This window comes from Cygnus atratus, chromosome 16 (genome assembly GCF_013377495.2).
Source record: "Cygnus atratus isolate AKBS03 ecotype Queensland, Australia chromosome 16, CAtr_DNAZoo_HiC_assembly, whole genome shotgun sequence".
Taxonomy (NCBI): Eukaryota; Metazoa; Chordata; class Aves; order Anseriformes; family Anatidae; genus Cygnus; species Cygnus atratus.
In genome coordinates, this window is record NC_066377.1 from 7,001,595 (window position 1) to 7,029,564 (window position 27,970).

General features: G+C 37.4%; 2 protein-coding genes across 2 annotated transcripts in view; one reads left to right on the forward strand and one right to left on the reverse strand.

Annotated features, from left to right (window-relative positions):
• The window catches only part of BCAS1 (brain enriched myelin associated protein 1), a 212,120-nt gene that overhangs the window by 88,380 nt on the left and 95,770 nt on the right, over positions 1-27,970 (forward strand). The window lies entirely within an intron of this gene.
• PFDN4 (prefoldin subunit 4) lies at positions 22,212-25,359 on the reverse strand. The gene is made up of 4 exons (XM_035548355.2): positions 25,026-25,359; positions 24,150-24,257; positions 23,624-23,767; positions 22,212-22,865 (listed from the first exon to the last, which is right to left on the reverse strand). Exons 1-4 carry the CDS (start codon positions 25,047-25,049, stop codon positions 22,734-22,736), a joined length of 408 nt encoding a protein of 135 aa, XP_035404248.1. The 5' UTR covers positions 25,050-25,359; the 3' UTR covers positions 22,212-22,733.

A 27,970-nucleotide genomic window follows, 5' to 3' on the forward strand; every position in this document is an offset into this window, starting at 1 on the left:
CAAACCAAGCTAGAAATATTAAATCTTGTGCCTTCAGTCACCAAAGCAACGCCTTGCTGAGATGTGTGGAAAGTATTGCTTCCATATCCCTCAGAGTCCACTTGCTTCTATTTTAAGAATTTGATAGATTTGGTCAAGGTTTATTTAGTCAAGGTTTTAAAGTATTAATGAACACACATACAAAGTATCAGGATATATATCTCAATGATCATTGAAACACATACAAATAACCCGGGGAATTAGTAAGGAAGGGTTATACATTTTACATAAAGGGTTTAGATGGCACAGACAAGCTACTTACTAGACTTAAAGTGTAAGGCAGTACTAAGCAGTTAGATGAAAACTTTTATATTTAGACATTTGTTAGCATCTCATAATAAGGCAAATCACAACCACATACGAAGCAGATCGAATAATCTGGAACCATCTTCCCCCACAGTCAGGTTGTTAGCTTTACTCTTTTGGTTACTAATTCACAAACTGCAGACTAAATAACCTCAGGAGCAACTTAAGAGGAGCTTCTTAGCAATTCAGAGAGTAAGACAGCTTATAGAAGTGAACTTATAAATGACTGTTCAATAGAAAAGCATCTTACTAATACTTCTTGAAAAAGCCTCTGCAAATAAATAGTCAATCTACTTCATCACTGACAGAAGTCAAAATCATTATAAGCATGAAGGAAATTGTCTGTCATTTTTATCCCATCCAAGACATACACTACCGTCTTTTAAAAATCATGTTGTGCCTGTTAAAAACATAAAAGGAATTTGATCTGATATTTCTATTTACATAAGGCTGAAAAGCTATAATTAAACAGCCACATAGAGAAAACAAGTAGCATGCTACTCCATTATACCAAATTAAAAAAAAAAAAATAAGACTTACATCAGAATCTTGAAATATACATCTTCAGAAAATAAAAATTGGAGCATCAAATAAAAACTGTAGTAGCTTATCCCACCACAATTTATAGAGACTGTAATGAAAGAGGTGGGTGGGTTATAAGCTCAGCTGAGCTCACTTACCTTGAGTTGACTAAGTACAAATACATCTTACTTTAAAATAGTCTGTCTATGTTGTTTGGGGATGTTGAATGGATTTGATTGTTAGAAGTGTAGGTAGGACATTTAGTAGCATATAACTGTGATATTAATTAAATGATTATTATAGTTAATAAGCCGATTTGAAACTCTGTATTTGTATCATCCTTATATCAACTATACATGCCTTCCACTATGCAAAAATCTAAACGCACTAAATCTTCTCACTTAGAGATGCTCTTAGAAAATGTGATCTGTGCTGTATATGTTAAACAGATTAGATTCACTAACATAATGTTTCAGGCTCAATTAACAAATACTAAAAGTAAAATAAAATACCTCTCTTCTATCCAAACTTCCTAAACAGCTATGAGGTCTGCTACAACTTTAACAAACAGGTCAGAAACAGTGACAACAAAGTTCTTGAAGAACTATGAAGTTCTTCTCTCTTGAAGTTCTTGAGAGTTATTCTTAATTTATTCCTGGTCACTAGGAAGTTCCATTATAAAGATAATAATAAGGGTTGTTGTTATTAAGGCTTGTGGCCAAAAAGCAGTAATTTGGGCAGAACAGACCGTAGAAAGAGTTGAGGCTCAGGGATCTGCTTTCCTTCTTGTTCGCTCAACTCTGGTAGTAGGAAGTTATACATCTGTGGATGCAGCTGCATCTCTTTAAAATTCAGACAATAGGCATGCTGTTTTGTCCTTAAACGGAAAAGGGAAAGTCAGTGTATCTGAAAAGAATATACTTCAGCTTGCTTGTTTTTAAACAGCCTTTTCACTCTCTTTTCTAGTGGGCTACATTTTTCACTAAGGATTGACTTGTGCTTGTTTCCTCTGTCTTTGGATTGCAGAAGAGAGTTTTTTAAAATGTACAAAAAGAGAAAAACAGAGGCAGAATTAGAGTATACAAATCCACAAGCCATAGCCTACAAAAAGAATTTTACTCTGACTTATATGTTCTTTTAACTTTAGTCTCCCCATTTTTCTGCTTAGCATCATCTGTACTTCATATTCAATTTATATTAAACATTAACCTCAATTAATCTGAATTATCAAATCTCAGTGCTTCCTATTTGTGTCATTCTTGAAGTCAAATTAAAAGGTAGATATAATTTGGAGAATTCCTATCTCCTTACGTTTCAGATTATGACCTGGATAATTTTACCTGATTCTGATTTTTAAATGCTTCACTTAAATGCATATGTGGTCTCCAATGCCCAGCACAATGGCAACTGAAACATAATTTCAGGCTGAAGTAAGTAAAGGAAAAAGATAACTTGTAGAGAAGATAACTTTCATGGACATAACTTGTATGATAAAGTCAGGGGAGATGTTGTGGTAAAAGTTAGTAATAGAGAAGTATCTAAATCTAAACTACATTGTCTGGAGCATCACTTCTTTCTCAAAGCCATAGCAAACCAAAAAGAGCTTAGGAAAATATAATGGTCATTCTAACTTAACCACTTTTTCCAACTCTACAAATTATGGCACCAACTAATGGGGCAATCATTAAAGGAAGGCTTTTTTTTGGCTTCAAAATTTATTTTATGAAAAGACTAGATCTCTAATCAATCAGCAGTTAGCCTAGTTATCAGAGACTCTTCCCCATTGATGGGAAGATGATGCTACAATTGAATCACTTTGCATAGGCTGTCTCTCCACGCAGTGGCTGGTGTTGTGTTTTATTAAAATGAAGGTTGTATATTGAATATTTTGGCTGCTGCTTTGGTTTCTGTCGTCATAATTCCTGCCAGTAACCTCAGGCCTGACATTTGCTTCGGGTAACCAACAGAGCTATGGAGGTGAAAGATTAGTTTTAGGACGTGGCTCCCTGCGTGTTTATTTTCCTTGGATGAAGTATTTGAAATTGTCTCAGTTCCTGATTACCCATGACAAAAAAGCATAGTAGGGATAATTTTAAAATATACCATTTCCCTTTATAAAAAGAGACCTAAGGAGATGACTAACTTTTAAGAATGTGATTGATACAATTTGATTTCAGTTTAACTTCAGTACATATTTAAAAAATAGTTAAATATTTGTGCATGCAAATACATAGCCCCATAGCTCTATTAGAGGCAAATGGGATTTGTATGTGAGCTGTCAGCTTATTTGATCTCTGCATTCACGCAAATGCTATTTGCATGCAAGTGCAATTACACATGAAAAGTGTAGAGAAAAATGGATCAGGCAGGTTTGGAACCACTCCAAAAATTTCACCCTTAGTGTATTTTTCTTAAACTAGCCTCTTTAAAATAGCTAAAATAAATGCTAATCATATATATTACTCTTGCCAAGCAGCCTCTCCAGTATTATCCAGTGTAGAGAATATGGTCTACTGGCTTACAGGTTGTTTTGGGAGCTGTAACTTTTGAGCTCTTCTCCACTGTTTTGAATGACCTTGAGAGAAGTAACTATTTTGTTGTTGTTGTTGTTGTTTGTTTATCTGTAATTTGTACACAAAAGATCAAAGAAATCAAATGGAAAAATAATTTCTAGCATCAGATGATGCAATAAACAATTATGGAATGCTTACAAAGTGCTTTGAGTTCCTTGAGAGGGATTTGAAGGCTGGTAGGAGCAGTTTTTCCATTTACTTGCCATGTGAAGACAATTGTGTTGTGTTTTGGGGGTGGTAACTGCCATTCTGTTTATTTTCCAGTTCTCTGAGCCTGGAGTAGGCCTCAGCAGAAACGTAGTGCAACTGAACAGGCCCTGAGCAGAGGGAGTCTGAGAATTAACAACTCCTTTAATTAAAACTGTTTCTTGTTTTTATTTATTAATTAGGCTGGTTATAATAAAAGCTTGCTTCCACAAGCTTTTCGGCTTCCACAGTATATGATGATAACTGTGTGGGAGCTGGCTGCAAAAACCACCTGTCTAGCACTAGTGAACTGTGCATGTGTACTGAATTAATTATAGCAATAAAAGCAATAGAAAGTGTATAGATTATGTTCCCTGATATTTTAGTGGCCAGACCAATATGTCTCTCTTTTCAAGAGCTCATTAATTAACTAATTATTTATGTTCTTCCAAGTGTGTGGCTGTTCTCATCTCAGTGGGTTGTTTTCCTTATTTTTAAGCTTCTCTTGATCTGAGTTTTACACTATTGATTCACAACACTTTGAATGAGAAAGGGCTCCCTCAGGAGCCTCCTAATCTCATGTCATTCTGTTGTTATTGTTACTTATGTTAGGCGGATTCATAAGACAGCTATATTTCTATATGCTACAGCTATGTCTTTATTTTATTCTGTAGTCAGCTACGTCAGGTATGTCTGTACACTGCAAATGGCTTTACCCCCAAGAGATATCAAATAGATAAACACAGGAGGATATTCCTTTTAATTTATTTTTCATATAATTTTTTTTTGAATAAATTTAAAAAAAAATGATGCTTCTGTAATTCTCTGCAACTTGTTTCTGTTCTGAATTACAAAACCCAGATTCAAAACTTAATTGTCATAGAATTTGAAACTAACTCTGCCCAGGGATTTTCCTGAGAGTGTATATTTTTCTATTCAAAGTTTTAGCAGTGTTCTTAAGCATCTGCTACATTAGAAAGTCAGCATAGAACTGAACCATTATGAATTCTGTAGCAGCCAGAACCTGTCAGGTAAATGATAGAGACCAAAAGATTTCCAGACTTAAAACACGCTCTTTGGAAAACAGCTGTCTGAACTGCTAGCTTTTCATAACCATAAAAATATTAGGCAGAACAAAGTCTCAGAAGAATAAAAGTGGTATTTGCTCACAGTGGGCTTTTTATGTCAAGATAACTTATGATTTTTTTTTATGGGAGAAGGTTAATATTAAACTTTTATATGAGCTTCCAGTACCCACATAACAAATGTATCATCAGTTCAGCAACCTACTAAACAATTCCTGTCTCCTCCCATCCTTCCTCTGCCTAACATATGAACTGTCAAACTTTAAAAGTGCAGTCAAAGCTGGGAATTGAACCCTGTAATTTCAGGATAAATATTCTCTGTAGTGGGTCAAAACCTAACCACTAAAGTTTACAATGTCTTTGAATAAAGCCTAATATGCTTAATTTCATCCTAATTAACTTCCTGTTAATACCCGCATTTTCCTTCTTGAATACTTTTCTATATGTGTAAATTGTAGCAAGCGTGGTAGAACTCCCGATGGGACTTGTTTGAATCACTGGTGTTACACAAATGCCTTATTAACTGTAGTCAGAATTGACGTACTCAGCATGATTAACTTGTAGCTCCATTACAAAATTCTTAGGTACAAAGGCAGAATAAGAGTTTAAACAGAAAAGGGTTTTTAAATGGGAAAAAGAAAAAAAAAACGGAGACAGATGAGAAGGTATTTGCTTCAACTGTGTTACAATTGCCCTGGTACAGAAACAGGTGTATTGTAAAATGGATTCAATACAGTGAGCTTCAGAAATGGTTTCAGCAAGCCTTCTAAATTCAGACTAAGCTGTCTGACAAGGCCAGTTCCTGAGTTAGAAATGACACTTTTAAATGTTCAATATAACTAATAGTTTAATCACATTGTGCTTTACGCTCCCCTACAAGTTACTCAACACAACCAGGTCATCCGCCAACAGCGTGGTTATCCTGCTTTGATTAGCTGCACACCTTTTTCCTCTCCTTTCTAATCTACAAATTAACAGATCCAACGTGAGATCAAAGGAGTCAAATACTCTCTAACTGTAATGCCGGTTAAGTGAGTGATGAAACTTCAGTTTTCAGGACACTTTTTTTGTGGAAAAAATGAAATGCTTGCTGTTTCTGTTTGCAAGGACCTGCAAAGGTATAGTTTCCAAATCGCAGTAAAATTAATGGGAAGTCATTGTGGAAAAGTATTAATTAAAACCAGTTTGTAGCAGCATAAGGGGTGGAGGAAGACATGCCATAGTCATGTATGTTGACTGCACTTTTTTCTACACTTCACATCAATGAGTTTAATTGTTCATAGAAATGATATTAACATTTTACTAATCCAAACAAAAAGCAAATTCATGAGCATCATGAGAGAGTAATTATTATATTGTCCACAGGTAGTTATGCAGCTAATGACCTGAAGATGGGAGTGTAATTAAAGCTTTCACTCACGGACTTCACTCTAATATCCTTTCATGTCTCTTCATTTATGTTCTATTCATTAAAACTGTACAGATCATTAACTCATTAATAACTGCAGAATGCAAATGTAGTGAGGTATAGTGAATTTAATGTCTTTGTGGTTGTGAAGTATGTTCCAGTGCTGGGCTGATGTATTTTTTTTTATTTTATGTTTACAACTGCTATTACAGTGGTTCTGCCAAGGAAAGAAGCCCCTCCAAAATAAACAAATGAATAAATTAAAACAAGAGGAATCACTGTTTCACTTTTGAATAGTAAACTCAGCCACCAGGCAAATAAACAAGGGAGTGAACTGCTGTTCTGAAAGATACTTTTCAGAATGTACCAATCTTGCCCCTTTTGTCCTGTTGCAATATAGGATAAACTACCTGTTTATCTTCATGGAGATTATCTCATTAACAGAACTCTGACAAACAAGAAGAGAGGTTAAGCAGAAAAACTTACTGAAAAACGTGAATGATTTTCTGCATAATAACTAGTTGCACACTGTATTATGTCATGTGTCAGGATTTTCTCTCAAATCTGAGGTCTCCTTGGGCCAGTTGAGTAATCGGCTAAAGATGTGCATCTTGCCACCTGACCTTGCAAACCCTGCTCCCACTTCTATTAGCTCAGCTTCCACTAGACTCATCAAAAACTTTGAGTAAAGAATTAATAGCAAAAGATCTCATAATGAAAATGTTATTTCAGAGCTATTTGGTTTCCTCTGGTCTCTAGAAGTCTATCAACACCAGGAGTCAGACTTAAGGTAACTTCCAGAGAGAAGGATGGCCATGAAGACTGCACTCAAGAGACCTGAGGTCTGTACTTTGCCATGTTTCCTCTGAGCATCCGTGGCTAAGCCACTGAGGACCAGAATTTCTAAAAAGCTCCACTTCCACTCTCCTGATCTCAGGAAAAGCAAGGCTGCTTAATGAATAATGCTTTTTTTGTTGACCTTTAATTTTTCTACACTTCAAGTTCACATCTTTTAAAGGAAGATAGAGGTTTTTCTTTGTCATTGTTGTAATAAAGTTTTGCTTGTGGTAGAAAAGTAGTAAGAGGAGGAGTTCATGGAGTTACTGCTGCAATAAAAATATATTACCTTCAGCATTTTGTTTTATATAGTGCAACATATCTGGGGTGTACTATATGTTGCTGTTACAAATAATCAAATAATCGATAGGACGACAGCTCACCCAGACCAGACCACTGTCCTTTTCTAGGAGGTTCAGTTAGCTTTAAAAAATGACTACGCTTTTACAAGTAACATAGCAAAAAATGTTAATTAACATAGCACTTAATCACATTTGGGGGCACTAATACATCAGGTATAGATGTCATGTTCATTAATATCCTCCAATATTTATATTTCTCAAGACTCTGTAAAAGTACTATTAATGGACTTGAGAAGAAGAGATAATTTTCTTGCTGAACAGAGTCTGTGTGACTAAGTGCTCAATCTCTGGTAACAAATGAATGCAACAGCCTTTAAATCCTTTCCATACAGACAAATTAATGTATTTCTCATAATAATATTGCTCAAAATCTAGACAGGCCAGTGCATCTTTGTGACTTTCTCTGCATGAGTCAGATTTACAATGCAGCACTGTAGGAAAAAAAAAAAAAAAAAAAGGAAAGGGCTATGATGACACGTTGATAAACAAGTTAAAATAATATAATTTGCACTGTGTCATTTGTATGCTGTCAGCACACACATAATTCCAAAAATTACTGTGGGTAAATCCATTATTGGTCTGCTAAGTACTGCTGCTGGGTGCATTGAGTCCTGATGCCTCATCATGCTTTATACCCGTTAGCAATTTGCATGGCAGAGTTACATAGCTCTTAACTGAAAGATGAAAGTCACACTTTCTATTTCAGTAGTGCTGACATTTAAATTTGATGTCAATGTTATAGTCCCATCCTAATTTCAAAATCCCTTGTGCTAATAGTGCTTAAGCCTTAATTGCACATTTAATCATAAGAATTACAGAATCACTCTGGTAAGCTAGGCAGAAAAAAATGCCATGAACATAAGATACCAACGCAAATCAGATAGGAAAGACAAAGAAAAGAAGTAATTTTCTATTTTACGGAAAATATTAGGTATGTTGTTTTCCGATCTATCAGCACAACTGGTGATGTATGAGATCCCTGTAAATAGCACCCTCATGTTGCTAAATATTGTGAGCTTATTGTAACTAAAAGTCTAAAATTTTTCTGTTTATCTAGCATTCTTAAATGCCTAAGGGGCCTAATGCCTACAGCTAAACTCAAGCAACAGAGATAGGACTTTGTGTAGCTGGCTTTGTTTTTTTGAAAATTCTGCTCAAAAAAAGAAAAAATATATATATATATATATAAAGCGCCCTTGAAGGGAGAGAGATTTTTAACATTATAATTAAAAAAACTTGGCCTCAAACAGAAAATCAATCCTAGCCACCGGCTCTCTGAATCTGACACTACAAGACTTTCAATGAAGTTGTTAAATGACTCTGGTCACCAAGGAAACAAATGTTACAAAGTCTGTCGAATAATGAACTTAAACTGGAAGCTAAGATAGTCAAGTTTATTTGGTGTTAATGCCGAAATATCAGAAGTACAATATGTAGATTAGTGCATAGATCTCATGCAACCTAACTTTTCTGAGAAAACTCAAGAGAATTTGAGCCAAAGTCCGTAGATATTAAAGAAAGTCTTACATCTTACTACAACACATATGGCACTGAAATTTCTTGATACAGTGAAAGTCTTTTTTTGGTCTGCAATGCCTAAGAAGTGAAACTTTGATGTCACAATTATGGTGCCAGCTACTATCGCATCATTAGAACAGGGATAAAATAGATCTCACTTTCAGAAAAAAGCTGCCCTTTTCTCACTGAAAAGTGATTTATTCATAAAAACTTTGAGTGCTTTTTATAAGGAACCCAAAAGTATGAACAGATCTGGAGGATGACCAAAGCCAGAATGAAAGGTACAATCTCATCATGTTTCTGTCAGTGGGAAGAGGTTTGCTTCTGTATGCAGCAATTCCACAGTCTTCACTTCAAAAAGTGATTTAACCTCATCTAGTTTAACTGCCATCAAGACTAAATTGATATTCTAGGGGAAAATAAAACTGATAAATTAAGATGTTTTTGACACACACACAAAAAAAAAACTCTGTTCATAAACTGGAAGCAGAAACTACAGATCTTTTGATACTTATCTGATCATTACAGATGCTGTTATTACCATTCAAGATACCAACACAAAAGCAAAGAGAAGCTTGAAGTGCAGAGTAATGCTGATCACTGCAAGACTAAAAAAATGAGGTGTCCTTGAGATGTAAGTTTCCTTTTAGTCTTCAGAGGTGAATAGTGACATCTGAAGGGATTTGTGATAAGCATCATATAGAGTTTTGTTGCATCTTGAGACACGGCAATCCTCAATGCTTTTACAGCAGTGTGTACTTTAGAATCACAGACAATATACTGCTGTATTGCACCTTGGGTATTTCAATGCTGAAAAGCCCAGTATATGGATGGCATTTCTTCCTTTCCAGGCTAGGGTGTAAGTCGGAAAATCTGGGAATCTCAGCCTTGTGAACCTGTCAGTTTTCAGTGCCACTTGCTTTGGTATCAGCTACATATTGCTGGTCAGACCAAATCATTGCAATAAAACTGGTGAACAGCAGCGTGCTGTCTTTGCTGTCAATACTTCCCAGCTGTCAACAGCAATTTCATGTTACCTGAGGTTGTGCTTCAGTAATACTTTTAAGATTTTCATCTGGCTGCCCTGGCAGATGATATTCCTTCTTTCAGTTCACCAAATAAAATCTGAATTGGCAATCTTCTAAAGCAGTTGCCTTCTGTTCCAGATATAAGATCAGCCCCATGAAATGTGCTGTAATGTTCGTGGTTTCAGCTGCCTGGAAGTCTGCTATGCACTAAAATGATTTTGGAGAAAACTTCCTACCTTGAATACACTGTGGTAAGCAGATGAAACCTCTCCTGAGCTGTATGTATTATCAGCAGCAAGTCTGTGCTTTCTTGTATATAGAATTAGATAAAGTATCCACTTTGCAGACCTTTAATTTAATCTAGAGACTGATACCATATTGCTTCCAAGCTTTCTTTCTCCTTTAAAAATACAAAAGATAGATGGGCTGTGCTAACATTATTTGACAGTTCTTTGTCCAAGAGAACACCCTCCAATAAAGTAATTCCAAAACAAAAAATTTTCACAAGTAACATATGTTGTGAATTATGACAACTAAGAACAGACTGTTACACAAAACGACACTCATAACATCCTTTTCCTCCAAGCTTATTACGAGTCCATACATCTCAAATGAAGCTCACAATCAGTCTCATGATTTTCTGTGTGCGTACTTGTTTCTGTGGTGCAGTTATCAGCAAAGGAATGTGATACAGTGTTTTATAGAACTTCATAGCTTGTTCAGTTGTGTTCACAACCACTGCCTGGCCCATCAGTACAAGGATCAGCTTGCACCACCTGCCAGGCTTTCCACCACAGAACAATCTCCTGATACTGTCACAGCTATTCATTTTAACTCGCTGTGGGTGCTTTCCCGGCTTGCATCTGATTCCATGTCTGGTTGCGTTCTTGGGAAACAATCCTCTTCTGCCCGAGGCATGCTAAAGCCTCGAGGGTCCTGAGGGAATTTTGCAGGTGTTTTGGATTTTTTTTTCTCAGAGAACCTAACTTGCAGGTCAAAGCAAAATACCTCTAGGTAACAACTAGCATCTCCATTTTCTAACACAAGAAAACGTCTGTGACTTTTGAGCTGATGGCAGCCCAGTAATAGCATCTGGGCATAAGCAATACTGTCTCATATTTCTGTCTGCTAGCTCTATCAGGTCAGACACACATTCTCCAGAAAATTACTGGATTATTTTTTTTTTCAGCAGAAAGAGAGGACGTATCCAAAAATACTAGACAGACAGCAGACTTGTGTTGGTTTGTTTAAAAATGGCAACACCTAAGCTTGACACTGTCCCTTACAGACAAAGGCAAACCTCTGCACTGATATTCTGTTGTCTTCAGGGGGAAAAAAAAAGAAAGGAAGAAGTCTAGCATCATCAATTCTGTTGTCCTAGAAGTCAAAAGAAGGCTGGAGAATGTAGATCCAGCATTGTTTTGGTCCAACCACTTATTTAATCATTGAAAGAATTTTAATGAAGACACTATTTAAAATGCCATAAGAAAGAACTTAAAACTTTTATTTTCAAGGTGATAATTCATTTCAAATATGTAGTACAAATACAATTACTTCCTTGTTTTCAGAATTAACTAGCGAGTGCTGAAAAAAAAAACACCTTTTTTGCTTTGCACCTGCTGTTCTGTATCAATCTAATCACTCTTATATCTCTTCAAACAAACTCCCAAAGTCATTGAAGAGATAATAAACTTGGTTACAACACTCATCTTGTATACAATTAAATGTCTTTCATATACCTTTAAGTGGTTATTAATCTCTGAATTAGTTTAGAATACATTAACCTTCAAGGTAAATTAGATCAATCAAGAAAATGACTCACAAGACTAGGTCTATCTTTTTTTGCTTAAATTCGGAGTGTGTGCCAAGAATTTAACAGCAGGGGATATAAAGCACTCAAATGCAGCTTTTCCCTACATGTATGACGTTTATCCTGGAGAGGGCTGGGCATTCATATTCTTTTTCTTGGTGCTTATGTATAAAGTTGGTCCTTAGGATAAGAGGAATCAATGACCAGATGAACAGAAAATGTTTACAGTTGTACTAAAGGGGAATTATACTGTGAATGCAGAATGACATCAAGCCCATGAAAATTAGGTGTCCTCAGCTCAATTTGTTTTCCACTCTGGGTTTATTTTAGCCTTGTTTACTTTAGTTATAGAAGCGGCTGAAAAGCTTGTTTTATTTTGCATATGGCACACGAAGTCCATACATTTGTCACGTTCTGCTTCAAAATCTCTTCAACTTTTTTAACATCAGATCTTACAGAAAAAGAGGTACTAAAATACTCGTGCAGGAATGAACCACCATTATGGCTACCATTCATAACGTCATGCTGTGCGTTGTCCAAATAACCTACAAAGTCGGTATTCAGGCACTATTTTCTAAAGGAATATGAGAATACTGACCCTCAGTAGCAAGAAAATTAACCTGAAGTCAAGTGTCTTTTAATATGAATGACTAATGGAAGAAGCTTTCCTGCTGGTTTAAACTAATGATTTATTCTGCTTTTGCAAAATGCCATGCATAGTTAGCCTGGTTTAGCTGACAAGAGGTAACTCACTAAGACAAGCTCAGGCTCCTGTGTTTATGAGGCAATAGTTAACTATTTTTGCAGGATAACTCACATCACATCAGTGACTTAACATCAGTGTCACTATATTCCAAACCTGCACTTAAAATCCCTACCTATGAGAAGTGTCACAGTAGGTGCACTTCCTCTAACTGCAGTTAGTGAAGCCCAGCTTTTGCGTTTAACACTGAAAAACTGAAGAAAATGGATACCTTGAAAACCTTTCCTTCAGCTGGAAAGGGGATTATAGTATTAAAACATCAAAGAATGCAGTTTGTGTTCAAATCGTAATATCTAGAAGGATGAGATTTACAGTGATGATTGATGACATATTAAAACTTGATGTGCTGCTTTACAACGGACAAAAAATCTAAAGCATAAATCAGACAGCCTCCATAGCGCATGGTGTTTTCCAAGGTAGAAGAAAATACAGGTAGAACGTGCAAAGGGAGATCTAAGATCATGATGGAAAGGAAATAATAGTGAATATGGGCTTTGGTTTGTAAATACGGGATATTAAACACCTGACTTAGGACAACATTTTATCAAACTTCTGAAAATCATAGGACTGTACAAATATTTCAGTGGGACTGCTTACATGTTGGGATCACACACGCTTCAGGCCTTTGCTGGATCAAAATCTAATGGTTGGAGCCTGCCTTTCTTGCCCTTGGGGCAAAACATGGTATATCCCAAGTAGACTCATTTAAACCATTCCTCCAGACCACCATTGCTTTCCAGGAGGATCAAGAGGTAGGATCTTGGGTAGTGCAGATTATGCTAGCCTTATGAGCAAAATGAACACTTCTCTTGCCTTAGAGTATCACCTTCTTTCTGTCCACAGAAGTAGCACTGAACTGATTGAAACGGAGTGAAGGATCTGCACCATGCCCTGGCAGCATTGTTGCAGCAATGGCACTTTTCTGAGGCATTAGTCAGGTTGGTTGTGCAGAATTTCAAGACATGATAGGGGAACTCTACAGAAGAAAAGGGAGATCTAGCTACCACAACTAATTCCAGCTTCTCTTGACCCTGTTTGTGGACTTCAACACAACAAATGGAGGGAATCAGAACCTGTTCTGGGACAGATTTCTTTAGAACATTACAGCCATTCAGACAGCAGGACCACAAAATCTGCTCCTTGGCTCTTCCCTTTAGAGCTATTCTGCACCTGCTGAGATAATGTTCCTATTTAATCCTAATTGCAGAGAATTGAGTAAAAGCTTTGTCCTTGTACATCTATGAATAAAGACAGCATTTCAGCAATCTTGTTGCAATTAAATACAAGGCTGAATGTGCACGCTGCAATTAAAAATGTCTGTTTCTTTAAAACAAATCAGTTTTAATTGGCATTCTAATTGAAAACCTATTAAATATAGTGATAAATGCTGAGAGATTATTTAAAATCTTGACACCTACATAATGCTTCACATAGCTCTGAAAACATCAGCTAGTTCACCCTTGCAACAGCTAAAATGTAAGTAAATGCATTTAGTTAATCTGAGGAGAAAAATAAATTGTTCATAAAAACAATTTTTAAACTATGTATTTTCAAGAGCATACTGATTTTGTTTAAATGTTCAGAAAATGAGAAATTAAGCTTTTTGATACTCTCATAGCACCCTATCAAAATGAACAGTTAATATTGTAGTGAGTCAGAATTTGCATTGTGCTCATCTTTCAGCTCCATGCTGATTCACCAGGCACCTACACAGAATTGCAGTGACCAGAAGCAACAATGAAATATGGCAGCAGCTAGAAGCAATGTGGAAAAGGTTACCGTGGTTATATTACTGAATGAATCTTTCTTGTATTTAAAAGGGATATTGCTAAAAATGTTTCCGTTATTATTCCTTTGCTCCTCTCTTCATGATATAGAACAAAAGCCATGCATAAGAGCAATGCGACACTTCAATTTTCTATTTTAAGTGCCAAATTATATGCAGTGGAAAACTAAAGACAAGGGGAAGCACCCTGCTCTCTACAAACAAGACATAACAATACAGAGCCACCTAGACCAAAATAAATAAATAAATAAATAAATTTCAGATTAAAAAAAACGGCATTTAACTAAATCCCAATTCTAATCAACTGAATGCTTGGTTTAATCAGATGCTGTTGCTGTCATTCAAAGAGGATCCATAGCATGAGACTTGTGTCTGAACACATTGCTTTACAAATCTCCCATTTTTAATAACGCTGACATGAGGCAGTGGAGACCAAGAATTATTTAGCGTATTTCTTGAATAATTCATCAAATAAAAAGTTACTAGCAAATTTGTGAACACAATGGGTAACGATGTGTTTGAATAAACTGTTCATCATGATTTATTCAGTTCTAATAACAGTTTGCGTGGGGTTGCTTTTCTTCATCTGTTTCAATTGTAAGGAGGCATATTATTAAAGCATCCCAATTCTGTATTTACCGTAATTGAAGAGGCAAGGTTGAAGTTTTTTGTTATCATGTGATAATCTCTGTTGAAATGGCTGATAGAAATATATCAGAAGTACGTTATGTCCCAAGAAGAATGTTTGCAATATTTTTGAGTCCTCAGTGGGTAAACTGTCTAGAGAGCTATCACGGTACATGTCAGGCAAAACTCTCATTGAAATTGAACTTTTAGAATACACCTGTCCCTTCTACTCCTGGTTAAATAGCTGGAATTTATCCTCTGCTGAGAACATAAGGAGCTCAACGTCTTATTTGCACTTCAAGTCTTGGTTTCATTGGATTGGTAATGATGTAATTATTAGTCCTTCCACAAAGATTTTCACTTTTGGCAATTTAATTTTCCCAATTCTGTATGATGGTAATTCTCAGCCCGATGTTCATATTATCTACAAACAGATTTTGCTTAATTTGCAAGGAAGCAAGGAATCCCACCCAATAAGATCCATCCCTCCCACTTAAATCCATAGATTTCAATTCTCTGGTTACCAGATAAAGGTATGATAAAATAGATAAACCTGTGAATTTAGATTCTTTTTTCTTAATTTCAATTCTAACCTTAAACATTACTTCTTTATGGCTCTATATATTTGATACTTGCAGCTAGGCTTAAGAGTTTATCTCCAAAGAGCAGACTATGTCTTACTAACAGTCCCTTTAGGCTTGACAGAGAACTTTCTTCTAAAGCCCTATTACAATCTTACTTTGATACATGATAAAGAAAACTTATTTATGTTCAGTAAACAAAACCCTGTCTTGTAAAACCCATGGTGTTCACTCATGCGCTGCCTATGACAAAACTTCTTTAGTCTATAATCTAGATACTTTCAGTGTGCTACAGACCATTTCTCTTCTGCAGGTAGGTATTTTTTTCCCAGCAAATTGAACTGTGAAAACAAAACTGCCTGACCTACGTTTCTGCTTATATCCTTAAAAGTACTCATTTTACCCCCAGTGTATAATTAGAAACACCAAAAACTTGTCAGTCCAAGGAACCGCATAGTCTATCCTTACATGCCCTTTCCAACTTTAATTCTCTCTAGGTATTTGCTAAGGTCTCCAGCCAATGTAATTCTACAAACATGGTGGGACCTTGAAAACCCTGGTTTAAAAAAAAAAAAAAAAAAAAAAAAAAAAAAACAGGTATACAAACCCCCAGCTCTTCTAAACATACTTTCACACTCAAAATCCAGCTTTTCTTGATCCAGATAAACAGGTATTTTTCTGTATTTTTCATCTCATTATTCTTTATAAAGTGTCTGTGTCCTTTCTTCTCACAGTAATGCTGCTTAGCCTACTGATTGTACCCCTTTTAAAACCACAGGGAAGAATGAAAATATGAGTGATGATGTGCTTTTTCAGATTTACCATCTGTGAAAAATACTAATAAAATCTTGAAAATTATATGTCAGAGGCATAAGAACGTGCATGTATGCATATTAGCAGTCACTTTTTCCTCAATTTCTGCTTCTGTCCTCTTAAGAGATGAAGCCAATTACTGCTTTTTGTTCTAAATTGCTATTTCTCACAGCCTTTAGTACTGATTTTGAGTAAACTTTAATACATCTAAGAAAATTTTTAACCATTTGCTTAATGCAAATTACATCCAACTTTTGCAGACTTTGCATTAATAACATCTACGGCAGAGATCATTGCACGTGTGGTCTTACATTCACCACATTATAGATGGTGGTAAAGTTTGTTTAATTCACTTCGCTTCCTTCCCCTAGCCTAATGCACGTATGGGGCTCTCGAGAGTGGTTTATCAGACCAAGGTCAACTCTCAGCAAAACTGAAATGACTGAAATGTTAAACATGGGGAAAAGTGGGCAGGATGTTGAGGATCTTCCCGTTCCGCACTGCTGTTTCTTTAATGACTTACACCTGAGACAGCTTTGCTTATGATCTTACAAAAGCCTTGATGTCTTTAGATATCATCTGTTGTTCCTAACTACAGTAAAAGATTCCCTACAAACTCTGTAAAATTCAACATCTGGGTTGAAGGAAGAATTCAGACAGAATGCCACAGCTTTCTCTATGTCTCTATCCAGTTGCATTGGATAATGCTCCAGATACCATGAAATCCAATGCCTTAATGAAGCTACCAACCCCAATGCAAAATCCCAGGAGACAATATGGGAAACAAAAATGAAAGTTTTCTCATTGTGGTTCTACCCCTAATTCCACACAGATGGATCTTGTACGAATGCAATGGCAATGAACTCAGGCAATCTGCACAAGTACACAAAAAAGAAAACTGAGGCTTAGGTGCTTTTCCAAAGCATTGTTTTTCTGTGTGATCAGAACCCCTTTAGAGATGGCTAGAATGGAAATAATCAATGAACAGTGAAGAGAAAATCATACTGCATTTCTCTTGACTATAAAACATAATATAGAAATTTCAAGTGTTGCTGGTGTCATCTTTTCACAGCAAATTTTAAGTCAGTTCTTAGATCTTTCTTACCCACTTGTTTCCCAAACCAACCACAACCTCTGAAATGTAAATCACTGTTTTTCTGAGTTGTTGCAAATTTCCATGTTTGCTTTGTGCCTTAAGTAATTTTAAAAAAAGTTCCTGTATAATAATGCAAGCTACTATAGCTCATTAATTCAGTTCTATTACACAACCAAAAGACCAAGACAGTAGCATTTTCAAAGCTGAACTGGAACTTTCCCCGTCATTACACAATTAACAGAATAGGATGCAACACAACTTCATTCATATACTCCAGCTACGTGTAACTGGCACACTGATGCACAACAACCAACTTTGTGGCCTTATTTGATAAATAGTATAGAACAAATGTACATGCACACATTAATGAAGAGGTAGTCAGGGGAAGCAGATGAGATTTTTCAGGAGAGTTGCATTTATAGGCCACCTCTCTTATTGATCCATTCAAAGTTCATTACAGCTAAGGGGAATGAATTATTTTTTTTGGCTCTGAATTAATCACACATTTATTTTACAGTTTTAATTGCATGATTAGTTGGTTCTTCCAAGTCAAGGAAATGGCCAGATGCAGTACTACCCATGCCTGTATTTCAGCATAAAAAGTGCATCTTTTTTCTCCTTTCCCCTGTACAAGTGGTAACAGTGCCCAAGCACATCACAGTGGTTATCCTAAAGCAATCCTTTGATGAATTTGCATTTTGACCCTCCACCCCACCACTCAGCATCCCCCAGTACTGGGCTTGTTGGCATGAGTATAGAGGGACACCTAATAAAACATGCAGATAATAAATGGAGATCAAAGTCACAGTGTACTAACCAGCAGCTTTGGAGAGCAACAGGGGAAAAAAGACTTTTTTAACCCTGCAGTAAATGGCTGTTATTCCACTCATGTTTATAAATTCTTTTATTATACAACTCTAACAGCTGGATCCACTCCCCATTAACTGTAAACCTGTTTCGTCTCTTGCTGAGGGAAATCCTTCACAGCCAGTTATGCCTGCGTTTGGTGCGCCCTGTGCAGTCCAATCAGCAGCTAACATTTAATTACAGCAGTCATTTGTTTTTCTTGCATGACTCATCCAATCAATATAGAGATGAACTTGGTTGTAAATAATATCCGTCAGGCCTTATCATGCCTATACATCCACATTTTTTCCTCTTTCATGAATCAGACTATTTGTGTAACATTAGATAAATGATCCAAACCACTGACTCATGCAAACCAAACTACTTCAATTCTTTTCTTCCTACAGAAAATACAGCTCCAGTATTCTGCATTCCATCTCTTTTTGCTCTTAGAAGTGATATATAATAACACAAAATTATTTGCACTTCAGCTACATACCACTTCCTGTGATTATTGAATAATTATCAACCCCACTTTTATTAGACTATAACGATCTTCTATATAAAGACAGACGAACAGTAACAAAGGTTCCACTGGAGAAGGTTACGCTAGAGATCATCACGTAGAAAACGGCCATTTTACAATCAGCTGACAAGAGAATCAAAAACAAGCCCTCAAAAATACAATAAATATAGTAATTGTGTTCTACTATGTTTTAAAGAGTCTATTTTGAAAAACTGGTAAGTCTTCTTGACATCATAAATTGAAATGAGCTGTTTTTCCACCGGCTGCAGTTTCACTAGTTGACCTGCTTTAATTGGTGCACCCAAGTGGAATGCCAGCCTCTGGTGGCTCTATGTCTTCCAAAACAAAAACAGTAAGGACGCTGTATTTTAATACAAATTTGAGCTGAATAGCTAATTCAATCAAATCCCTAGATCATTGTCCTAACCCTCTAAACAAAGCCCTTAGATTAAAATACTTCGCATTTTTATGACGCATTTCACCTTTGAAGTGCATTACAAATGTGACTCCCTTGACAACAGAGAATGACAGTAAATGATTTGCATTCTGACACTGACATTAAAGATGTATATTGCCAGTGATTGCTGACATACAGAGGTGCATAGAAGAGCAGGGCCTTTTTGTGGAGCATGTGATGATTTATATTTATATTATCTAAACAAGATAACTAAGGCAAATGTTATCAGAGATAACAGAAATTTCCAATGTACCATAAATAAAAAGTACCTAGACAATGGGGAGCTAAAATATAATAAACGCCAACTGAAGAACAATTGCATACATTCGCAATGAAGGAGAAAGATTATTAAAAGGAAAAACTAGGACTATGTCAAATACTTGAAAGCAACTGATGGACAATCTGCAAATTAATTTCCACGATGACAATTTAAAAACAAAAAAGTTTCCCGCATGTTCTATTTTATGCATACAAAAATAGAAAACGATAGCCTGAAATAGAATGTTCTGTAAACTACAAAAATCCACAGACTAATCTGAAAAAGTTTGTTGTACAGTTTCTGGCAACCACAAGTGTCCAAAGCACACAAGGAAACTGTGACCCTACATGTGCAAACAGGCATCTAGATTATCAAAGGTGAACATACATGTGACAAAGGACAGAAATCAAACACTGTAGAGGAAAACCTTTGGCATTCACAAGAATATTCTAACAGTCTTCTTTTTCCTAAATGCCACAGCTGCATATATGGATAATTCTATTTCTAGGATATTGAAGAACAGCAGGAATAACGCAAGCTCTCTGCACTTTGCCAGCATTCTCCCTTTGGCGAACCAAGGTCCTCATCTGCTTCACAACTGCCATTAGCATCATGTTTAAACTGTGCCAGCTGCCTTTTTTTTTTTCCTTTAAAGAAGCCATATCCATCCTATGCCTGTCTGCAAATTACAATAATTTTAAATGGATGAAACCTACAAGCTACGCAACCATGAACATGCTCAGAACACAGAACTGGCACAGAAGTCCCTTAGAAGTTAATTTCCAAGTGTTATCAATGAATTAATGAGAATGATCATAGCAGCCAAAGTTTCACTTCACTAAAATCAGCACTGGCCTTCAAAGCCTAGGCATGAGCTCACCATAAAATGGATTTCCCAGTTGTTTGATGCCATCTACTGGATGCTGCTCATTATGGATCAAACTCCATCACTACTAACTCAGTTTTAACCTGGAAAAAAGTCTTTCACATTTCATTTGTTTTATAATCATGAACATAAATGCATTGGTTGCTTTACTTTACAATACCAAATAAATAATGGCTGCTGAAGGGAGGGGAAAAAGAAAAAAAAAAAAACACTCAAGATACCGGCACCTCTTGAGACTGTAACCTTGTGTTACTGTGCTTTCAACTGCACTTTCCTGAAAGAGTTTTGGACTAAGAGCTACACTCGAGAAAGCAGAATAAGGCAGACTTAAGTCACCTAAATTCACAATACTCCTATCAGTTGCTATTTATTAAATAACTGGTGACCTTATTCTTCTGTTAGCATCCAAAATAACAGCTCTGGGTCAATCGAGAACTGCTCCAAGTCGATTGATGCCAAACTCCTGCCTAACTCAGAAAACTGCAGAGGTTCAGAAGTTATGTACAGGAACAACTATATCTCCTTGAAGGTCCAACACACTTGATTTGCTCCAAATGCTGGCTGGCAGATAAAGCAGCAGAGTTGCCACGGTTACCATAAATCCATTTTACCTAGAAGATTAGCACAAGTAGTCACTTGTGCAGGAAGAAAGGGGGGGGGGAGCAGTGAAACTAACAACGACAACCTAACCTCTTTGCTAAGGCATAGGCTTGAATTAGAACTGCAATCAGTTCAAAATCAAAGTTAGAAATCTGTAGTTACAGCCAAGGTATTTGTACACACATCCAGCAGCAGAAGTGTATGAACTGTTGGAATGCTATTGAAAAGAAAGTTAGGAAGTGCCAGGGCTAAACAGAACATTAGCACAGCTTCCTAGACTTACAGCCTTCAGGTGATTTACACTGTATGCAATACAAGTGCTTGTGTTGGGGTATTAGATCCTCTCTGCTGAATACCATCTTCACTGATTGCTGTGCTAAAATTGATCTGCAACATTTACGAACTTACATAAACAACCATGTGAATTACAATGCTGTAATCTGTAAATAACAATGCATCGGTGAGATCCTTTCCCAGGTGTACTAAGACAAAGCTCTGTATCATTACTTAGTTCAAAGAACTATTTCGGCAGTAGAGAACCAAAAGTGTTGTTTTTTCTCAAAAAAAAAAAAAAAACAGTTGAAAAAGATACTACACAACTGAGACATAAGGAGGAGCTAATCACTTTATAAAAATACACCTCATACTCTGAGCCTTTATATTAAAAAGAATAATAGTAGATTAATATTTGGCCACCTGAATTTTCTCTGTCCACAGTGTTTTGTAGAATAGATTAAAAGATTATTTAAATATGCTAAAAGTTAATTGTTAAAAACAAAGTCATAACGAACAGAAATTTACATGGAACAATATATTAAGTGGACAAAAGACCATAAGCAGAATTACAGTGAGACAATTACAGTGAGTAATTTTTAAAGAATGTAAGAAGTCAACAATTTAAGGCATTTAAAGATTACATTCAACTCCACACAGTGATGGAGGCATAATTCCAGGGATTGGTGCTGACATAGCAACAGCATCTATGAACAATTCCAGCACTAATTCGGTATATAAACATGGATTTAGAAATGATTGTTGAGGAAAATTTAAAGAGGTTAAGACTCACCATTCTGACTTACATCTTTTGTTGTTCGCAAATATACAGTAGTAAATGACTGAATAAGACTGTGGTTCCAAAAGTATTTCTTCAATACCAACGCGAGCTTTAAAGAGCCCTCCCTTCCTCCCCTCTCAACTTGTGACGTTGTGCAGTGAGCTAATAGGGTTTATGCAGCTGTCTGTGAAATGACCGAGGCACTGATCTCTCTTGGAAAAACAAAACAGCCCAGGGCTGGGGTTGATTCCCTTATCCAGTTTATTCTTTGGCCACAAAACATTTCAGCTAAGATTTAAAGACAAAGGATAGATTTAGTATTTCCAGGAGAGCTGCTCAGACTAGGTTCAACAGCATCACAGCTGAATTTGAAATCATGCCCTAAATATTACAGAGAAACTTCTAACAAACTGTCAATACAGTGCAAATCAACAATTACCCATTTCTATTGTTTTTATATTTTTCAAGTATTTTCATGAGTTGAAAACAAGACGAAGGAAACTACAATATGTGCCTGACTTTATTACTTTAATAAACAATGCATATATTCCAATCTTGGTGCTTTATCAACAGCATGAAGCTAATGCTTTCCTGAACAAATAAATAACTGCAATAACCAAAATATGAAAGCTCTCATTAAATAGGTGGAATCCAACCCAGGAAAGTTAAAAAAAAGTGGAATTTTTAAAAATGCTATTGGAAGAGAAGAGCTATCAAAATATTTACTAAAACAAGGAAAAGGTTTATGATATAGTTAAAGAACCTTTAACTGTCCTCAGCCTCAAGATTTATGTTATTTCCAAACTTTGCATAGAGCTGAACTTTCAGGTCAGATAACACTCTCTGAATTGATTCCACTCGAGATTCTAATGCTTCAATTTCTTCTTGTAAACTTTTCTGAAAAAGAAAAAAAAATCATCTTCTTATATAAAGCAAACAAAAATCATATTTGCCAGCAACATATAAATGATTAAAAGGTACCTCTTTACCAACTTTTTGTCAAGACACACTGTAAGCCTTACTAGAGAGGCAAACAAAACTTAACATGATTTGGTATACTGACAGTCCAGTTATGAATTACCGTCTGTGCCTGTCCCCCTTCCCAAAATCATATATCAAACATGAATATATCATATTTTAAGAACTGTACAGGCGAACTATGATAATAAGTTCATAGAACGTTTCAAGAAAGAGATTCTAAATTACATAAGATTTATAGACTAGATACCAGACAGAACTTTGTGTTGGAAGATGCAAATTTGTATCTATTTAACAGTAACTATAATCAGTTATTAGCAGTTGCTCTGGGATGTAATTGGATCATGGCATTTGGGTATTGATGAACAATTACAGGACATCAACAAACCAGACATTAAAAAAAAAAAAAAAAAAAACCTCAGCTCAGTTATCCCTGACCTAAACAGATTGCTTGTCAAGAGCGAGAAAGGACACAAAGCTAAATTATCAAAAGATTTCTTTGTTGAATCTTGCTGCTGATTTAACAGGCTCCAGATTTGGAAGGAAAATAACATGTGGTATTACATGATATCATATTTAAGAAGTAAAAGCTGTTCAAGGGATGAACACCCCCTTGCAGTGTTTACCACGGTACAGTGGCCACTACAGTAAAGAACGTCCCTTTTGTGCTGACAAACCTTTGCCTCCTCCAGCATCTCTTGTGTCTCTTCTTGGGAATGGCTAATGAAGACATCTCCAATTTGGTACGGTATCAGAAGTGAATCACCATCATCAAGCATCATGATATCATCACAGGCATCTTCCAAATTCTGAAGTTGTTTCTATTTGTCAAGACAGGAGAAAGGTGATCATATTGTCCTACATAAGTTATTTGAACAGATGCACTGTCGTGCTATCAGTTGAACTTGGTGAATCTGCACTTTGGACAAAAATCCCACCTGCCAGTACATTTAATAAAGTAGTTCTAGAGATGTAATTTAGAATAAATATTAAATTCAATGGAGTTGTGGCAATAGTTAACACTCATTAACTCTCATTAATAGAAAAATTAACCATCAAGAAAAGGGAGATAAAGCAAACAAATTTCACTTGTATCTGATACGCAGTCATAAAGGATTTGTTTTTTTAATTTTGCTAGAAAACAGAAAAAATAGTAGAATAAAAAATGTTAATTCCTTATTTCTAATTTTAAAGCAAATATACCTTTTTAACTTCTATTTCTTCTTTCAGCTCTGTGATCCTGCTAGTATTTCTTGCAAACTTGTTTATTTTCTGTTGATCTTCAAAAGTAACATTGACATCTTCAGCAGCCTGCCAAGATTAGGTCTAAATGAAGACTTCATTTCTTACATTAAATTTAGTCTTACCACAAGATTGTTTCTACAAAGTTTATGAAAACTAAACCTTACAGCTACTACATTTTACTTATACACGATTCCTTAAAAGGCCTCCACAAGGACATCAGCAACACTCACATTTAGCCACAGAGCTAATAGCTACACGCGATTCAATCCCCAGCTATCCACAGCATCGTAATGCTAAAGGCTGTGACCCTGACAGCTCAGAGAGCTGAACTACACACATTTCTCCACGGCCACTGCCATATACAGCGTAGAATATCCGTCTAAATCTGTCAGCAAAATCATTTTATGTTAATTAGTTAGCTGTGAGCTGCTATGGGAGACTTCAAAGCCATGGAAGCTGGCTATGAGAGACTTCACACCCACAGAACCGGGCCTCACGCAGGCTCTCGGCCCACAGAAACGGTACCAGTAGGGTCACCCCCATTTACAGGGGATGAAGCCTGTTACCACTTCACAACACCCCGCACCAGCACAAGCTCCAACCCGTGTAACCAGATCCACACCTGCACGTTCAACACCACAACTGACGACTCCCACAGCGCTGCGCTAACAACGCCGGGCCCCCAGCAACCGGCAGGGCCTAGGCCGAGCCTGCCAGCCCAGCCATGCCCGGGGCAGAGCCCCCCGGCCACCACAGCCCCGGGCCGGGGCCGGTGCCCCCCGGGAGGCCGCGGAGAGGCCAGGAGCGGACCCCACACAGCCCTACCCCACTCACCGCCTTCTTCATGGTGGCGGCCATCTTGGAGGGCTGCACCACTCACCCTTCCCGCAGAGGAGAGGCGCGGCGGGCGGCAAAGCGAGGAAAAACGAAAAAACCTCCCGACAGCGGCGAAACAACGGAGCTGAGGGCTTCACACCCTCCTCTACAGCCCTCAAAGCCAGCCAGCTGCCCGCAGAGAGGGCACAGCAACGCTCAATCCTCCCTCCACGCGGTACTTGGTACGTCCCGCAGCACGGCGAGGGGAGCTGGCGAGAAACCAAGGCCGGGGCCGGGACCTGGCCACGGCGCTGCCGCCAGGGGGAGCCGGGAGATGGCGCCGGGGGCCGCCGGTCTGCTCCCCGCAGCCAGCCCCTTGCTGGAAAAGGCCTTCGAGTTCATGTCTTCGAGGAGGGACTTTTTAAGCAACAATAAATATATATATTTATTTATTTTTAATCTGAACTGGCTCGTTGGCTGTTTCTAAACAGAAACTGGCGTTTACACTGTATAATTGCCTCTGCATGCTTGAGTTTATTTAGCTTCTCTCGCAGCTACGAAACAAAAAAAATGGGATCATCATAACATTTCACAACTGCGGGGGAGAGTGCTGGCACCAGCACGTTCATGATCCTCAGCTGCAGCCGGTACAAGAGAGGCCCGTGATCCAAAGCCTGAAGCCCTGGTGAATGGGTGCATGTGGTTGTTATCCAGAGCTAGAGCTCCATGCTGACAAGATCTTTTAAAGAATTTGCAGTGATGGAGGCTGTCATAACCTCTGGTATTAGAAACAGTGGCTGAGTGGCTCAGACAAGACTCGCTGAGGCTCAGTGATTGGCCCTGCTTCAGTCTGACAACGCCTTTCTGAAAAAAAAAAAAAAAAAAAAAAAAAAAGATCAGTATCTCTGGTACCCAGGTACCTGAGGCTTCAGAAATTTAAATACGCATCAGCTACAGAGATTTCTGAGTGATAACACTGTTGTCAGGTGTGGAAGGCAACAATCCTGCAGTGTGAGATTCAGAAAGGTCTTTAAAAATATCTTCAGGTGTTTTGCTGTGATTCATGTTTCTGCTATGTGCTCCTGTGAGTTGCAGTTGAAATCCAATAGAGACAGATACAAAGAAAGCACCTGGGTACAGAGAGTCGAGGGCCTGAAAGGGGTGCTTTTAAGGTGCCTGGCTTTAGAAAGGACTTCAGAAATCTGGGTTAGGGTCTATGGCTCTCTGAGCAATTTCTGGGGAGAATTTGAAGCTTCACAAAGAAAGCCAGATGACGTTGTGAGCAAGGAGATGTCTGAGGTCAGCACATTCAGTCCCAGGCAGCCAAAACTGCTGAATCTTTTCTCAGAGCTGCTGAGAATTGCCTCCATCAGTTTGGAGTCCAAAGATCAAAACCATTTCCTAAAGGCAAAATCTATAACCTTTCTTTCTCAAGCTATGCTTTAAAACGCGTAATAGCCTGATTGCACGCAAGTCTTGTTCTTAGAACACTTATCCCTGATAAGGGAGACTGGTGTACACTTCACTGTTGCCTGGTGGCATCCAAATTCACATCTTCTACTTCGTTTGTAGTTCCTGAATTATAAACAACTCAAGATATATGTTATCCAATGGTTGTTTTAATGAGAAATATAGGAACAGTCAGTGGAACAGGGTGTTATCATTTGATTTTATTAGAACCCATTGCTGAGGAAGAATCCAGTCCTACAGGAGAATCCTTGCTCCCCAACAGCTCTTAAAAGTCCATTCAAAATGAGATCAATGAAGAGCAATAGAAGACAATGCCCAACAGAAAAATGGGTATATATTTTATAGAAACATAGAATGGTTTGGGTTGGAAGGGACCTTAAAGATCACCCAATTCTGATCCCCCTGCCATGGGCAGAGACATCTTTTGCTAGATGGGGCTTTCTGATAAAGATTCTCTCCACATCTGTCCCGTAGGCCCCCTTTAGGTACTGGAAGGCCTCTGTAATGTCGCCCCAGAGCCTTCTCTTCTCCAGGCTGAACAACACCAATTCCCTCAGCCTGTCTTCATAGAAGTACTCCAGCCCTCTGATACTCCTCATGGCCCTCCTCTGGACCTGCTCTAACAGGTCCATGTCTTTCTTGTGCTGGGGGCCATAAGGATGAACACAATTTCCTGCAATTGGGCCTTATTATGAAGAATTGAAATATGGCATGCTCCATTCAAGTCTTAGCACATATACTAACACCGTCCTCCTTCAGCTTTGGCTTTGTCCATCAGAGGTGGGAATAGTATAGCACCCCTACTGACAGCATGCAAGAATGGAAAGTTTGGGTTCCTACTTTACCATGAGCTGACACCACAAGTGTTCAGCTTCATGCTAGAGTAGAGCTGGTTTGAGACCTCTATTTCAGTACCTGCTTTTTGCTGAGTAAATGTAAGGTCAGTACTCCTTGTGGGAAAGAGTGCAGTAGGCTTCTAGCTTAAAAATCAGCTGAGGGAAAATCTTTCAGTGCTATCAAAATAATCTCTTTTGAATACTTAGTTAAAAAGTTGTCAGTTCAGAATTATCGTTCCTTTCAAAACTCCTGTTGCAGACTATTTGAAAACAGACAAACAAACAAAAAAGTATTTTGAGGGGCCTTCAAGCTGACTTTTGTAATTTTTTTTGGTGCATAATTTTGACTTGTTTCCCACTGAAGAAGAACAATTAATCACAAAATTTCTGCCTGGAGAACTATGTTAACAATAATTTATCTTATGTGAAAACATAATCCTAATTCATACATTTCTCTTTTTCTCAAAGAATAAACTTTCATCTCTCTGGCCATTCTACTCTTCCCTAAGTCAGATATCTTCTCTCTTTTTAAAGATCCTACTATGAAAGGATGTAATCTAAACCATGGTTATTTCCACGGGTGGATGAAGTGAATAATGCACGTTAGGTCCAAGCCAATGTAATTTCCTTCAAGAGAAAAGGAGTGGATTTCATAAG